The sequence below is a fragment of the Eucalyptus grandis genome, chromosome 8 (genome assembly GCF_016545825.1).
Source record: "Eucalyptus grandis isolate ANBG69807.140 chromosome 8, ASM1654582v1, whole genome shotgun sequence".
Taxonomy (NCBI): Eukaryota; Viridiplantae; Streptophyta; class Magnoliopsida; order Myrtales; family Myrtaceae; genus Eucalyptus; species Eucalyptus grandis.
In genome coordinates, this window is record NC_052619.1 from 4,707,841 (window position 1) to 4,724,375 (window position 16,535).

At 37.7% G+C, this 16,535-nt stretch overlaps 2 protein-coding genes across 2 annotated transcripts; both read left to right on the forward strand.

Annotated features, from left to right (window-relative positions):
• The first annotated feature begins 251 nt into the window (after nt 1-251).
• Nucleotides 252-3,517, forward strand: LOC104428679 (protein TIC 22-like, chloroplastic). The gene is made up of 7 exons (XM_010041640.3): nt 252-918; nt 1,034-1,108; nt 1,882-1,938; nt 2,691-2,750; nt 2,834-2,914; nt 3,008-3,043; nt 3,226-3,517. Exons 1-7 carry the CDS (start codon nt 361-363, stop codon nt 3,319-3,321), a joined length of 963 nt encoding a protein of 320 aa, XP_010039942.2. The 5' UTR covers nt 252-360; the 3' UTR covers nt 3,322-3,517.
• Nucleotides 3,518-7,763: 4,246 nt separating this feature from the next.
• Nucleotides 7,764-9,456, forward strand: LOC104428680 (phloretin 4'-O-glucosyltransferase). Its single transcript, XM_010041641.3, has one exon. It carries the CDS (start codon nt 7,892-7,894, stop codon nt 9,293-9,295), a length of 1,404 nt encoding a protein of 467 aa, XP_010039943.2. The 5' UTR covers nt 7,764-7,891; the 3' UTR covers nt 9,296-9,456.
• The last annotated feature ends 7,079 nt before the right edge of the window (nt 9,457-16,535 follow it).

Consider the following 16,535-nt stretch of genomic DNA (forward strand, 5'->3'; position numbering starts at 1 on the left):
AACGGCAAGAGGTAATCTCCAAATCTCCAAACGAGGATTTGAAAAATGTTTTTTGTTGTCGGCGGATCTAGAGCGTGAACGTAAAATGGATTTGGTACAAAATCATGTAAATGCAAAGGTCTCAACTGAAAAAAAAAAAAAAAAAAAAAAAGCTATAAATTCTATGGACTCAATTGCGCATTCTAATAAAGTTAGGGGCCAGAAACTGAAAGATGGAAACTTTTTTGCCCCCGAGAAAAACCCAAAACCCTCCGCCTCTCCGTCCTCGTATCTTCGTCTTCCTCAAACCCTTCGAAACCTCTCTGGAAAAAACACCTCCGTCGTCTTCCCGCGAAAACGCTGCTCTCCGCAGAAGCCGCCATGAACACGACCTCCGCCTCCGCCAATCCCAACGCCTCCTCCCCAATCGGACGTCCCCCCAACGAATTCGACCTCCGGCGAGCCCTCGCCGCCGCCCACGGCCGCTGCTCCTCCCTCCTCCGCGACGTCTCCCGCCTCCCCGGCTCCCTCGCGTCCAATCTCCAGTCCTCGCTCTGCGACCTCCAGGACCAGGCGAGGCACGCCCTCGACGCCGGGATGTCGAATTTCAAGCTCGCCGCCTCCCCCGCCGGGGCGCTGAGCCCGGTTTTCGCGCGGGTGGCGGACGTCGGCAACGCCCGATTGGCTTCGGCCGGCGGCCCTAAGCCGCGCGGGCTGATGTCGGAGGAGGAGATTCAGGAGCGGCTGGCGGGCGTGCCGGTGTACGCGCTGAGCAATGCCTCCGAGGAGTTCGTGCTGGTCTCGGGCATCTCGACGAGGAAGGCGTTAGGGTTGTTCTGTTTCAAGGAAGAGGATGCCGAGGCGCTGCTCGAGCAAATGAAGAGCATGGACCCCGGGATGAGGGGCGGGTCTAGAGTCGTGCCCGTTGCTTTGAACAAGGTGGTAGCGTTTGAATTGCCCTCTCTTGGGTTGTGATTTTAATGTGTCTTTATCTAATGGTTACGTGGTTCTTGAGAAGATGGTGGGAGGTTTATTGAAAGATTTGATTTTGCAGGTGTTTCAGCTCAAGGTTGATGGCGTTGCGTTTAGGCTGATTCCAGAGCTTTCTCAGATTAAAAATGCTATCCAAGTAAGTAGAATCCCTGCACAGATAATGTAATGGCTGAAATGTGATGCGTTGAGATGGGCTTTCCTTGTTTATTGAGCTAAGTTTGGTTGGTGTTGCGGTGAGAGTAGTTACTGTTTCGAGGTGGCACATGTCAGGCTTTATCTCTTGGCTGTGATGGACGACTTTTGTGGATATATCCTGATTTGGGAGAACTTGAATTTGTTCTTCGAAGTTGTAATAGTTTGTCAACATAAGCATCCTGTTGATTTGTGACTCAAGGATCTTTGATTCTCCAATATATTTCCTTTTTATAAACATTATGGAAATTAGTGACAATCTCGATTCTGCTGGATAGCATTGATGGTTTTGAAGTAAACATGTTTTCGGCAATCTTGGACCCTCAGTTTTTGGAAGACAATCACACTGACTTTTGAGCCTCACTGGGTCTTGGAAATTTAGAGGGCATTTCAGAGTCAAGGCTTGGAGTAGTTGCTGTAGTGTTAGAACGTGGCATTTTTTATTTTTTTTTTGCCATTTTTGCCCATTTACTCTAATTTACTGGCCTCTTCTGGGGAGAGGTCTACTTTGCAATTGAAAGAGTAACGTGTTTGGTCGATAGTCATAGAATAAACCATACTAATGGTCAAGAGAGAAGTTTCTGTTTCACAGGTAAAATTAGATTTACTGGGGTTGGTACGACAGCAGATGTTTTGTTAGAATTGGCATAGGTGGTACATTACTTGCTGAACTCTGTTATTGTCTCTTCTTGGAAAGGGTTAATAAGACATTTGCAGGTAAGGCAAACGGTGGGCTTGTCTGACGAGGCCTTCCTTGGGGTTCCAGTTTTCCAGGTACTTGCTAACTTTTCTTCATCTGCAGAGCTCCATTGTGCTCTTTAGAAGACTGTCCATGAAGTATTGCAGAGGCCGCTGGAAACAATTCTAACAATTGGAATAGAAAATGTCCTAAAAGTGTGCAACTGATGCCAGCTAAGACTTTTCTGGATTTGATTAAGGCAGATCTATGAGAGTCAAGAAATACTTATAGTAATCAGTTCTAATGAAGTAATTGCTTGACAGGATTGAAAATAATGGCATGCAATAGCTATACCACATTCGTAACTGAGTTAGAATCTTTGAGTTTATAATTGCATGCTTGATTTCCCTTTCTTGTTATTACATTTTAGCCTAATTAAAGTCTGTGTCATGATCTTGTTGGAATTCTCATGTTCTTGATGCCACAATCAAATGGTTGGATTGGTAGTTTGGATGAGGGTTACAGTATTGTATATAAATTTATTGAAATGAGGATCTCGGTTGCATGAACTTAATTAATCGTGTAATGGGTTGATTGAAAACTGAGTATAGTCTGAAAGATTAACGTTGCACTATTTAACAACTCAGATTCCTCTGCAGCTTCATATTGTTTTCTTTTCTCTTCATGATTCCAATTAGTTATTTGTCATGCGAATTAGTGAGAATTGGGTGGGTGTCATTTTTATTCCAGGCAATGGAATTGTTTTCTCTTGTTGCTGATATGAATCTGTCTTCAGTCATTTTTTGTGGATGATGCCTTTTGTACTCACTGATCGTTGTTGATGCAGTCCAGAAGCTTGATACTGAAGAGCCAAAGCCGAAGCTATCGTCCAGTATTCTTCAGAAAGGTCAGTTCTTTAAGAAATTGTATGTTGCACCTTCATTGTTTTATTCATTGTAGTTTGGAGTTTTTCTCATCTGTCATCTCTAGGAGGACCTGGAAAATTCATTACTAAGAGCTTCTCACCAACAAAATCGGTTAAATCCTGCATTGAGACCAGGTGACATTCAGGTACGATATCTGCATCGAACTTATAATTGTTGGACATATGACGAGGCATTCCTCCTTATTAACCAACTCTCTTTTCGTGGACTTGGTCATTAGGTTGCGGTCCTTGAGGAAATTATAAAAGGAATGAAGGTGAGTAAAACTGACCTTACCTTTATTTCTCCTGATTTTGCGTTATCAAAGAGGGCATAAGATCCATTATCAAGGCAGTTTTTGTTGACATATGCTGGCAGTTGCAATCGTCATGTTACTATTACTGGTCCTCTTTTGCATATTCAAATGGATAGAGCAAGTAACATGGGGAGTGATTGCAGGAAGGTTCTAATTCACCATGGGATGATGTTGTTTTCATACCTCCTGGATTTGATGTTGCCACCGATCCATCCCGGCAATCGGCCCGGAATAGCTGATGTTGTCCAAGCCAATTTCCTCCTTTTCTTTTCATTTATTTTTGGCTGGTAATGTTGTATCACTCGTTTTATACGTTATTCGCGAATCTAAGCTACATGCGGAACATCAATGTCTCGGTAGGCTGATACTTACTGCTTTAAATGATTCGAGTAGGGGGTGTTCAGAACGTGCAAGTCATTTTGAACGTTTCGACTATGGCATTATTCTTGAGCTAGTGCCTAGTTCTCTCTCCTATCGACACACCTCATATATATTACGAAAATTACCAAAAAAAATCTTAAAGATATTGCACTTGTATTAATTAGTTATAAAATTTTCAATTGTATCAATTCAATCTATAACTTCTTGATAATTTTACAATGTGGTCATTCCAGTCAATTTTTATGTAAAAATATTAACATGATGGAGGTGGTTCAGTTAGTGGTAGCCGTCTAATGTGCAAACAGCCGTCTTATGTTCTAACGTGGATAAAATTCTAAATTCTATCTTTTTTTATCTTTTTTTCTCTCCCTTTTTCTATTTTTTCCTTCCTTTTCGTCAATGGTCGATCTTAGGAGATGGCTAGAGAGGGGTAGGCAAATCTTGCCAACACAAGCGAGGGCTGCCCTTGCCAATTGTAGGTGTGATTGGCCCTCGTTGCATCTAGGTGAGAGTTATCTTGTTGACCACGATAAAGGGAAAAAAATAAGATAATTTAACATTCAAAAAATTCAAAAATTAAACAAAAAAATTGAAAATTGTCAATATTAGTGCTGGTAGTGCCACATCAAATGTGGGTAATCACATTAATGATTTTCATTAAAATTGACTAATGGACTACATTAGAAAATTGTCAAAAGGTTTATAATTAAATTTGCTAAATTATTAGGTTTATGACTAAATTGGTACAAGTACAATAAGTTTTAAATTTTTTTGGGTAATTATCCTCTAGATAGATAGGTAAGTAGATAAATAGATAGATAATATTTGGTTATAGAATTAACTAAAAAAATATATTATTCCATATAAAACATTTGCTATATATTGTAGATATTGATAAAAAAAAATAGGGTTAATACTATAAATTAAAAAAAAAAAAAAAAAAAAAAAAACCTCAAATTTATATATGTGTGACAAATTTATTTCAAATTGATTTTTAACCACCAACAATCTTAAATTAATATATTTGCGATAAATTTACCTTATATTAGTTTCCATTAAATTTTAGTTACATTGTTGATCTGGATTATACGTGATAATTTACAGATATATCAGTTTAGGGTTTTATCATCCGTTTCAATTTATAATTTTTCATGGTATTAATCTAATTTAACATAAATTAAAATATGGTAAATTTGTCACAAATATACTAATTTATGATTTTTATAGTAAAAAATTAATTTATGATAAATTTATTATAACTATATAGTTTGATATTTTTCGTGGTGTTAACCCTTAAAAACATGATATATAAAATATTATTGAGCTAATAGTGGGATTGTTAAAATAAAATAAAAAGATCAAACAAGTGATGCTCTATATAATTTTGGAAGATGAAAGCATTCCCGAGGAGAGAAAAAGCCACAAGCCAACCAAAAAGAATGAGAAGTGAGCCAAAATTGTGTAGAAGACTCCTGATCTTATGGATCGATAGATCATTTTGCATTTGCCAATCTACATCTACGTCGTCACCTTCTTCATAGTCATCTCTCTCTAACATCAACGATACTTTGTCCTCTTTCTTTTGCTCTTCCTCCTCATGATCATCTTCTAATTTCAATTGCGTCATCTCAAATTATCCCTATATACATAACATAGTCAATATACTAATTTTATAAATTTTGATATGTATTTGTGACTATGGTACTATTATCCAACTATTAGTTAGTGTTTTCATTTTTCTTCATGAAGGAATATAGATTAGTAAATTTTCAATTCTTGTGGCAAGCAATACTCTTATTCTATACAATTATAGATAAGGTGACTAATCAATGATCTTAGTAAATTTCATGAACTACCTATTGTTCTATGGTCCGTTAGTTCTAAGAATTAATAAGCCTAAGAATACTTGTGGTAAATTATACTTTCAAACTATACAAGTAGATCATGATACATGTCCAATAGATAATAAATTCTCTTGAGAACAAATTACTGTTGAAAATATAGCTTCGAATCAATAGAGCAATTAAGTTAAACTTTAAAACGTAATGTTACTTTCCTTAAGGATTTATTTAGCCCACAATGTTGTTAATAGTTATCGACAAATATCCTCTATGATACAATAAAGTCTCAAATGAGAATACTAGACAACGATTCTAGTATATCTCAAGGGTTTCTCTAGAAAATAATTGAAAAGATGGCTATAATTTTAGAGAGATGACTCAAAAATGATTTCATACTTGTTTATCCGCGCGCGCACACGCACAGGCACACACGCACACACACCAATCTTGAAGAACATAGATCACACACACCGATCTTGAAGAACATAGGTAACTTTTCACACACACACACACATCGATCTTGAAGAACATAGGTAACTTTTCGCGAAAATTTGCAAAGTGAATAAAGATATCCTTTTAGAAGAAGTTGCAAAATGAGCAAACGGAACCCTTTGGGAAATGTTGCAAACTGAACAAGTATAATTCCAATGGTTGTCTTGAAAAGATACATATAAAAACATTCAGAAAAAAAAAAATAAAAATAATAATTTCATTTCATTTTTTAATAAATAAAATTCCAAATTTTCATAATTTCCAAAATACTCAATAAACAAAAAAAAAAATTAAACTAATAAAGGTTAATAGAATAATCGTATGAAATAAAATAAAAATAAAGGGGTTAGTGCTAAGTGTGCCAAAATGGCACAATTATTCACGTACTACATGTGGGTATTGTGGGGTTTAATCCACATCTAATCTTTTTTTTAATCACACTAGAAATTGCTCACACTTATAAATTGACCAATCTCCTTCCAACTTTCCTATGTGGGATAAGCAAAAGCACATTTATATTGTTTTACAAACAAATATCCAACAATTACTATCTTTCAATCCGATTAGAAACTATTTGCAACAGGCTATTTTTCAAAAAAAAAAAAAATACCCAATCAGTTTTAAACATATTGCACGGATGTTAATTCAATTTTACCAATTTAATTCTAAATATTTGTGCAAAATTCTATTATAGTATTTCCGGTCTATTTTCACTAGAAATTACAGACATGGTGGTCTAGTTTTCGCCAATCATTTTATGTGACATATTATCACGTCGGCGATTTTTGGTGAAATTGACCTAAGGAACTATATTAGATTTTTTCATAAAAGTTTATGGCTAAATTGACAAAATTGAAAAGTTTATGATTAAATTGGTATCCGTATAATAGATTTTATACCGATTAGGTAATTTCCCCATAGTTTTCATTTCAAGCCAATTGCTTAACTTTGTTGAAGAGACAAAAGATAACAAAGGTATTTTGCTACAATCTAACAGAAGGCTGTTGGGTTTTTAAAAAAACTGTAATAAAAGGAATACAGGAGAGCGTAAATCATTTGCGTTCCATTAGTAGTGACTAAAGAGGATTTGCTACATTACATATTATATGTTTCTAGCTATTCACAGGGGAACATTAAGATTTTCAGCCGATAAATACGTGAATCATCCCTTCAATGATCCAAGGACCTATAAGTACCGATAGAATGCTCTAACAGAAGGGTTTCTGGAACCAAAATGTGCACAACTTATCTTATTTACCATCCATTCAGATGTATATCTTCATTCTCTTCATTTTGAACGGCTTTGCTTTGCTCTTGCGTCACTAGCATTTCAATTTTAGTGCGAATCACGACTCGCAGTGTCAGAAACCCACCCCCACATCAACTACTCCACCGGAGTTCAACTTTGAGTTTCTGTCTCGGCCACATGCTTGATAATGCAAACGGATTCGGATTTCGATTCCGTCCCGATGCGTCATGTAATTTTTTTAAGAGTTGGTGACTTCTTAAAGTAATGTTCTTGTCAGATATATATGTATATGTGTGTGTGTGTGTGTGTGTGTGTGTGTATTAATGAAAAACTGAATATATGCAGTGAACTGGTAGGTCTTTGAAGCCCCGCATGATTGTCTCCACTACACGACTGAGCAAGGACAAAAAGAGCCAAAATGCGATTAAAACACTTCATTCTGACAAAATAAGGAAACATCGGAGAGAGACAGAGGGAGAGAGAACACTTCATTTAGGAAAGATTTGTCATATGCAAAAGCATATATGGTTGTCATTGTTTTCGTTTCTTCTTCTTCTTGCCCTGAAAATAATGAAACTCGACCTCAACATTTTATAGGAACCCCAGAGAATACGACTTCAGACCATCCACTTTTTTTAATTGGTAAATCAAATGATACTTCATCGCTTAAAAAATGCATATTCGTATTAAAATTCAACAGCTGCCCTCTCTTTTTCGTCATCATGTACGCAAGCCTTCAAATCCCAGTAAAGTGTATAAAAGAAGCAATGGACGCTCTATTCTTGCACCAAAAACTGATAAAGGAAGAGAGAGAAAAAAAGAAGTTACAGCATCAAACCCCAAACCATGGCTCCCCTCAATTATCTTGTAGTAGCATTCCCAGCCCAAGGCCTCATCAACCCGGCCCTCCAATTTGCCAAGCGTCTTCTACGCACTGGTGCGCATGTCACCTTCGCCACTGCAGGGTCGGCTTACCGCCGCATGGCCAAGTCCGACCCACCCGAAGGTTTGTCCTTCGCCTCCTTCTCCGATGGGTCTGAGGAGGGGCTTAGGCCCGGGATTGACCCCGAGCACTACATGGCCAACGTTGTGCGGCTGGGTTCGGAAACTTTGAGAGACCTTGTCGTTACTAGCCTTAACGAAGGCTGCAAATTCGCATGCATATTTTATACCACAATCATTCCTTGGGTTGCTCAGGTGGCTCATTCTCTTCAAATCCCCTCTACGCTCATTTGGGTTCAACCTGCCACCCTTCTTGATATAAATTACTATTATTTCGATGGTTATGGTGATATTATCAGAAACCTAGGCAAGGATGATCCTTCGGCATTGCTCCACTTACCGGGATTGCCGCCACTAACTCCCCGAGACTTCCCCTCATATTTCACACCCGAAAACCAATTTGCTTTTAATCTGCCGATTATGCAAGTGCAATTTGAAGTATTCAAGGAAGAGAAGAATCCAAGGGTACTCGTGAACACTTTCGATGCACTGGAGCCAAGGCAATTAAAAGTCATTGGCAACGTCACCATGTTTGGGATCGGCCCGCTAATTCCTTCCGCATTCTTGGATGGACAAGATCCCTTGGACAAATCCATCGGAGCAGATCTCTTCCGGAGTTCGAAAGACTACATCCAGTGGTTAGACACCCAGCCTGAAGGTTCGGTGATCTATGTATCATTCGGAAGCCTCTCCGTCCTGTCTAATGCACAAAAGGAGGAGATGGCACGCGGCTTGCTAGGCACTGACCGTCCATTCTTGTGGGTGATTAGGAAGGACAAAGAAGAGGAAGTAGAGGAAGACGAAGATCAGTTGAGTTGTTTGGAGGAATTGGAGCAAAAGGGAATGATAGTACCATGGTGCTCTCAAGTCGAGGTGTTGTCCCATGCTTCGGTAGGGTGTTTCGTGACTCATAGTGGTTGGAACTCAACCTTTGAGAGCTTGACTTGTGGGGTCCCAATGGTGGCGTTCCCACAATGGGGTGACCAGCAAACCAATGCCATGCTCGTTGAGAATGAATGGAAGGTTGGGGTGAGGGTGAACACGAATGAGAGAGGCATAGTGGAAGGAGATGAGATCAAGAGGTGCTTGGAATTGGTGGTGGGAGATGGAGAGGAGGGAGAGGAAATTAGAAGGAATGCCAAGAAGTGGAAGGGGTTGGCAAGAGAAGCTGCCAAAAAAGGTGGGTCATCGGACAGGAATCTCAATGCATTCTTGGAGGAGATCCAAATGGAAGCAAATGGTCATTAGAGTACTAGTACTTCACCTGTTATTCCTTTGCTTTCATATTTCTATTTGGTTTGATATTTGCAATGTCTGGGAGGAAATACAGTTCATGTTACTGCAAGTAGATAGATTCTCATGTATAACAACAATGAGAATGTTGCGATAATACAAGGTTGTCTATTTCATTTGGGAGCTTGATCTAGCTAGCAACGTCGCTCTGCGTCATACAAGTCAAAATATGAGTTGATTTTGTCTCTATTTTAAGAGCAACTATTACATATGCCCGGTGCATCGCACCATGTTGGGTTTTGAACTAGAGTAGCCCATAATGGGCTTGACCCAAGCCTAACCCATGCATGCGTGTAACAATAATGGATGTGCAAGTTACAGTAAAAAGTGTGGGGAAAATTACAAATAGGTATTTGAAGTGCTCTCATTTTTTCAAATAAAAACAAATAAGAGAAAGGAAGAGAGAGGAAGGTCAGTTCAGCTGTATGGAGGAATTGGAGCAAAAGGGAATGATCGTGCCATGGTTGGTTTAATATTTACAATATATGGGAGGAAATAATGTTCATATCATTATAAGTGGATACACTTTCATGTATAACAACACTGAGATATTATGCAATTATACTAGCTTGGAGTGCTGAACACCTTAAAGTGCCAAAGTTTGGCATAGGTAAATACTTAAGTGCTAAAATATTCGAAATGTACACTTAAGTGCAAAATTCAGAGAAGAAATTGACACGTAAGTGCCAACAGCAAGAAATTTCAGACAAAATGCTGAATTAACATTTTTTGGGGATTTTTTTTGCTGAGGTGGCAATTATTTTTAAATATATATCCACATAGCGCTAAAGCAGTATGCTTATCCTAAAATGATGTCGTTTTATCCTCAAAATTTGATTTTTATTTTTTTAATTATATATTAATTTAATTAATTTTTTTTTTTTAAAGGGAGGTCACCAGCGGTCGGCTAGGGTCACAAGCCATTGGCCAGGGCTCGGCGACCTTCACTGACCTTGCCCCACCGTCGCTGGCCCTTTCTGATGATGGTGGCGCGGTGATAGGATTAAGGGTCGTAGAAACCCTCGCTGAATACTGCCCCTTTCCCCTTTCTTTTTTAAATCTAGTTTTCAAATTTAATTTAATTAATATCTATATTAAAAATTAATTTTTGGGACAAAACAACAGCGTTTTGCACATTGGTTATTGAGTAGACAATTTTGGCAAACCACATAGACCACAAATAAGCCACATTGGATTTTCGGCTATCATCGTCGAAGTTAGCACTAAAGTGTCTCAATTTTGAAAAAAAGTAATATTTTAGTATATATTTTAGAAATTTTGGCATTTAAATGTCCACCCATGCAAAGTTTTAACACTTGCGATACACTTTAGTCTACAAGTTTGTCTATTTCATTTTGGAGCTTGATCTTGCTAGGGCGATGGGCAATGGCAACCCCCCCTTCTAAGGAGGGCCTTGCCCTTGTTCTTTTTTCTAATTTGGTTTCCTAAAATAAAATTTTAGCATTCTTTTTTTTTTTATTTTTTTAAATAAAAATTAGAGAAGAAAATCACAAAATGCCACGTAGAAAAAACAAATAAAAAAATGTAACGTAGAAAATAGGGTTATAAAATAAGTCCACGAAAATTTGACATGGCATATAAAAGCTTAGCTATAAGTTGCAAGTACTTATTAAAAACACAATATAGAGCGCATCATTGAGCTAATAGTATGATTGTACCCCCTTCAGACAAATTAACGTCTAAAACATGTGCCAAAAATAAAAGATCAAACAATTGATGCTCCGTATAATTTTGGAAGATGTAAACATTCATGAGGAGAAATTAGAAATAGCTACTGGGGGCGCATGATAACCAAAATTTCTATTCTAGAAATAATTTTTCTGTTAGACACTATTTTACGGAATAGAAATCCGTTTGATAAACCTATCCCGCTTTTCTATTTTTGGAATAGATTTCTATTCCGAAATAGATTTGGAAGAGAAATCGAAATAGAAAAATCTACTTCTCTATTTCAAAAGAAATCAGAAATAATTTCTCCCACAAACCCTAATTTCGGTAACTCTCATCTCCTCTATGACGTCTTGCCTCCGCCTCCTCCTCCGCCGGTTGCCGCCCGCTGCCACCCGCCATCGCCGCCGGCCCGCCGTCGCCGCCCGCCGCCGCCGCCGTAGGTCGCGGTCGCCCGCCGCCGTCATTGCCGCCGCCACCGGTCATCGCCGCACCGCCGGCCGCCCGGCCGCCGGTCGACGGTCGACGACCCGGAAATGAAGAAATTTTGTATCGTTATCAAACAAATTTCTATTTTTAGAGTAGAAATTTTGTCTCGTTATCAAACGGTTATTTTTCTTAGAAACTCTTCTAGAAATAGAAATAGAAAAATATATTTATGTTCCAGAAACTATTTCTGGAACATAATGGTTGTCATGCACCCCTAGCTAACCAAAACAAATTAGAAGAGAACCAAAAAAAAAAACGTAGAAATCTCCTGATCTTATCAAGGAAAAAAAAACCCGTTCTTATGTATCAATAAATCATCAACTTGCATTCCTTAATCTACATCTACATAATCACCTTCTTGGTAGTCATCTCTCTCTAACATCAACAATACTTCCTCCTCTTTCTTTTGTTCTTCCTCCTCATGATCATCTTCTAATTTCAATTTCTTTATCCAAAATTATCCCAACATACATAAATAGTTGATGTCTAGAACTAGCGATTCTCATGGGACCAGTCCAATTTCTAGTTTCAATTTAGTAAAACTGGTGAACACCAATTCAATTCTTAGTTCTAAGCATGGAACTACCCACTTATCCAATGGACCAAATCGGTTACAATCTCAAATACTTAGTCATTTTGTACATTTTCAACAAATATATATATGTACATATATATTTGTTGTTATTAGACATTATTGACTAATTTAATCTTTCGAGTACTGTTGGCATCAAAATTTTAATGACCCATTTAATTATTTATTAATTGCATATAAAATTGAGGATTAATTTATAAACCTTAGTAAAAATAATTTTCATTAAATTGTATGGCATATAAACATTAGAAGCATTTGCATTAGTAGTAATTTCCTTAAAAGAAAAAAATAGAAAATTAATTAAAAGAACAATTATTTATAATATTATTATTATTATTATTATTTTATTTTATTTTTTATTTTTTTATTATTATTATTATTTTTAAAAAAAAAAAAAAAAAAAAAAAAGTGAGGCCGAGCCTGCCAGCGGGGGCTCAGCCGGCAAGGCAGCTGGCGGCGGCAGGAGCCATGCACACTCGCTGGCTGAGCTTAAAAGTGAAAGTGGGGGAGTCAGCCGGAAAAGGGGACTCCTTTCGGGGTTCGTTCGGGGGGAGAGAGAGCCGCCGGAGAGTAAAGGCGAGAGAGTGAGAGCTAAGACTGAACGGAAAGCGAGAGGGAGGGAGCCTCGGCCGACACCTTGGCCACGGGCGATCTCCGTCCGACGAACGCTCTTCGTAGACGTCCTCAAGCCCGAACCGGTAAGCCTCCGTTTCTTTCCCTTTGTTTGCTGCCCTTTTGGGTACGCCGCGCCGGGGTTCGTGGCCATTCGGCTCGCGCTAACTCCGGCCCCCGTAGATCTTTAGCTAGGTCGCTGGGCGTCGTTTGATGTTTGCTGAGAATCCCAGCCCCGTTTCGAGTCCCAGTAAAGCCGGAAACCCTTCGTTCGATGTCGCACACCACCTGCTCAGACGTAATGCCTCAGTTAGATCTGTTTTCGCGCTCCCTGTTCTCGGGCAAAACCGAGTGTCCATCTGTTATATCCATTCTGTTGAGGCTATTGTGTTGTAGTCAGCATTCCCGAGCGTCGATGGTTTAGTCATTTCGCCGCCTTTCCACCGTTTTCTTTCAACCGTTTTCGTGGATTGGCCGAAAAGGTAGATGATGATAGCCGCCGACAAATCTAGTGGTCGGCGACGAGTGTCGTTCGGAGTGGACGATGGTTGGTTGTTCGGTGGTGAGAGTGCCGGCGATAACATATTCAGAAGACCTGCGTAGGTGGAGGCGTGGAGAAGAAGGGGACGAACAAGAAAAATTGAATAATAGAAGCATAAAAACATGGGTTAGAGGATTATGTGAATCTGGACTAAGAATGTGGGCTGACTTTGGTTTTGGGCATAGTTACTTAAATAGAAATCAGAAATTTGGGCTTTCTTTGATGAAACAGCCCGAACCCATCAGGTTAGGGCCACACTGGGACCAGGCCCTTCCCAACCCGGACCTCTACAGTCCGGGTTAAACCAATATTCGGGCAGAATCCTTTGATCGACCGGAGGGGGTTTTTTTTTTTTTTCTCTCTAGAATTAAAAAGTTCCAAAAACTCAGAATTCTTAAGGAAAAAGCTAAAAAATTAGAAGAACTTTAGAAATTAGATTTTGACTAGTTTCATTAGATTTTTCATGTTAATTTTGGTTTAAAATTAGTTAAGCAAAAAAAAAAGAGTGAAAATCATTTGATACAAACCACTTTAATCTTAATGGGCTTTCATTAATGTGTTAAAGTGTGTTTGGATCAAACTGTTGATTTGATTTCGACATTGATTATCATTAATTCTAAGCTTGTACTAAACAACATTAGATTCGAGACTATAAAATATATATATATCACCAACATTACTCAAGCAATTAAATATTGCAAAACATACTAGAACCTAAGTCTCTTCTAATAAAAACCAAAACATAACACTTGATGAAAGATATTTTGTCTCGGGATCCAAAACCAGAAATGCAATAATTAAAACTAAATGACCGATAATGACATTACAATGTTATAAATGATTTGATTAAGGTATGTTCAAAATGTGCAAGTCATTTTGGACATTTCAACTATAGCATTATTCTTGAGCTAGTACCTAGTTCTCTCTCTTATCAACACCTAATATCAATGATTCATAGGCATGATATTTTTATCTCTTATTACGAAAATTACCAAAAAAAATCTTAAATATATTGCATTATATTAATTATTTTCAAACTTTTCAATTGTGTCAATCCAATCTTAAATTTCTTGATAATTTTAGAATGTAGTCATTCCGCTCAATTTTGATCATGCGGATAATGCCTACAAAATACTAAAGTGATGGAGTTGGCTTTCTTCACCCACGGTTTTCGTGCGGCTGATCTTCGGGCAGCGGGTTCTGATCGTCGGAGGGCGTCGGAATCGGAGCTCCGGGCTGGCGAGGGGAAGCTATCTTATGTGCTGGCGTCGAGCGGACCACCGGGTCTGCAGCAGCGACTGGTCACGGACCGGGCACTAATATGGATACAATTCTAAATTCGTCGCTCTCGGTGGTGGACACGAGTGGCGGCGTTTTATCTTATTTTCTCCCTTTTTAGCTTTTCTCCTTCCAGTGGTCGCAGGGCTTCGGCTTAACAGCAGGCGACGTTGAGCGGATCGATTACCGGCGAAAAGCGGAGGAGGGCTAGCGGTGGTGGTCGCACACACGTCCTGCAGCGTGGCGAGGCGATCTTATGGAGATGGCTAGAGAGACGGGTAGGCACGTTCTGACTTTTCTAACACTTGACCTTTCTCTTCACTTATTTCTGAATTTTTTCAAAAAAACTCCTCTTCGGCGAAGAAGGACTTAGTCTGCCTTGGCTCGCTGAAGCCATAGGTGTGCTTGGCCGGCGATTGAAGATAAATTTGGAATTTTTTCTTTAGATAAAACTCCATTATCCAATTCTAAAATCTTTGAGATATCCATCAAAATATTTTAGAATATTCCTTATCCTCCTTAATATTCCCAACTTTAAGCGAGAGCATCAAATCTTAAATTTTCACAAGATAATTAATTCTTGTTGGTCCAGCCTATTAATTTAAAACCCAAAATCACTAACAATAAAGGCAAATAAAAAATAAATGCACCTACAAAAAGATACTAATTTAAAATTCAAAAAAGTCAATAAGGTATGTTCAAAAAAGTCAATTTCAACTATAGCATTATTCTTGAGCTAGTACCTAGTTCTCTCTCTTATCAACACCTTTCCGAAAATTACATACTAATTTAAAATTCAAAAAAGTCAATAAAAAAGTCGACAGTGCCACATCAGATGGTTGGTAATAAAATTAACGATTTTCGTTAAAATTGCTTGAATGGACTACATTAGCATATTATCAAGAGATGTAGGAGTAAATTGGTTAAATTAAAACTTACCAAAAAAAAAAAATTGGTTAAATTAAAATGTTTATGACTGAATTGGTACGAGTGCAATAGGTCTAAACTTGCTCGGGTAATTTTCCCCTAGATAGATAGTTAGGTCAATAGATAGATAGATAGAAAATATTTGGTTGTAGAATTAACTACAAAAAGATAATATTCCTCATAAAACCTTTGCTACACGTTATAGATATTGATAAAAAATAGGGTTAATACTACAAAAAAACTCCAAATTAATACATGTGTGACAAATTTATATTAAAAAAATCTTTTGACCATGAAAAATCTAAATTAATACATTTGCGACAAATTTATCCTCTATTAATTTCTGTTAAATTTTAGTTACATTACTAAATTAGATGACACATGACAGTTGACGGGTATATTAATTTGAGGTTTTACCATCTATTACAGTTTGTGAGTTTTCATGGTATTAATCCAATTTCACATAAATTAAAAGATGGTAAATTTGTCACAAATGTACTAATTTCAGGTTTTTGGTTGTCAAAAAATTAGTCTATGGTAAGTTTGTCATAACTATACTAGTTTGATATTTTTCGTGGTGTTAACTTTTAAAAATATGAAAAAGAAAATATTGTTGAGCTAATAGTGTGATAGTCAAAAAATAAACAAGATCAAACAAGTGATGCTCTATATATTTTTGGAAGATGTAAGCATTCCTGAGGAGAAAAAGCTACAAGTGAACCAAAAAGAATTAGAAGTGAACAAAAGATGTGTAGAAAACTCTTCATCTTATGGATCAATCAATCATCAATTTGCATTCCCCAATCTACATCTACATATACATCTACATCATCACCTTCTTTGTAGTCATCTCTCTCTAACATCAACGATACTTTATCCTCTTTCTTTTCTCTTCTTCCTCATGATCATCTTCTAATTTCAATTGCTTCATCCCCAATTATCCCAATATACATAACATAGTCAATATACTAATTTTAGAAATTCTGAGATGTATTTGTGATTATGGTACTATTATCTGACTATCCGTTAGTGTTTATGTTTTTCTTCATGAAGGAATATAGATTAGA

What these genes read in the sequence shown, in the direction of transcription:
- LOC104428680 (XM_010041641.3), top strand. Translation starts at nt 7,892, where the DNA reads ATGGCTCCCCTCAATTATCTTGTAGTAGCATTCCCAGCCCAAGGCCTC.
- LOC104428679 (XM_010041640.3), top strand. Translation starts at nt 361, where the DNA reads ATGAACACGACCTCCGCCTCCGCCAATCCCAACGCCTCCTCCCCAATC. An exon ending in TGCCCGTTGCTTTGAACAAG is followed by an intron (nt 919 to 1,033) that starts GTGGTAGCGTTT and finishes TTGATTTTGCAG; the next exon opens with GTGTTTCAGCTCAAGGTTGA. An exon ending in TTGGGGTTCCAGTTTTCCAG is followed by an intron (nt 1,939 to 2,690) that starts GTACTTGCTAAC and finishes TTGTTGATGCAG; the next exon opens with TCCAGAAGCTTGATACTGAA.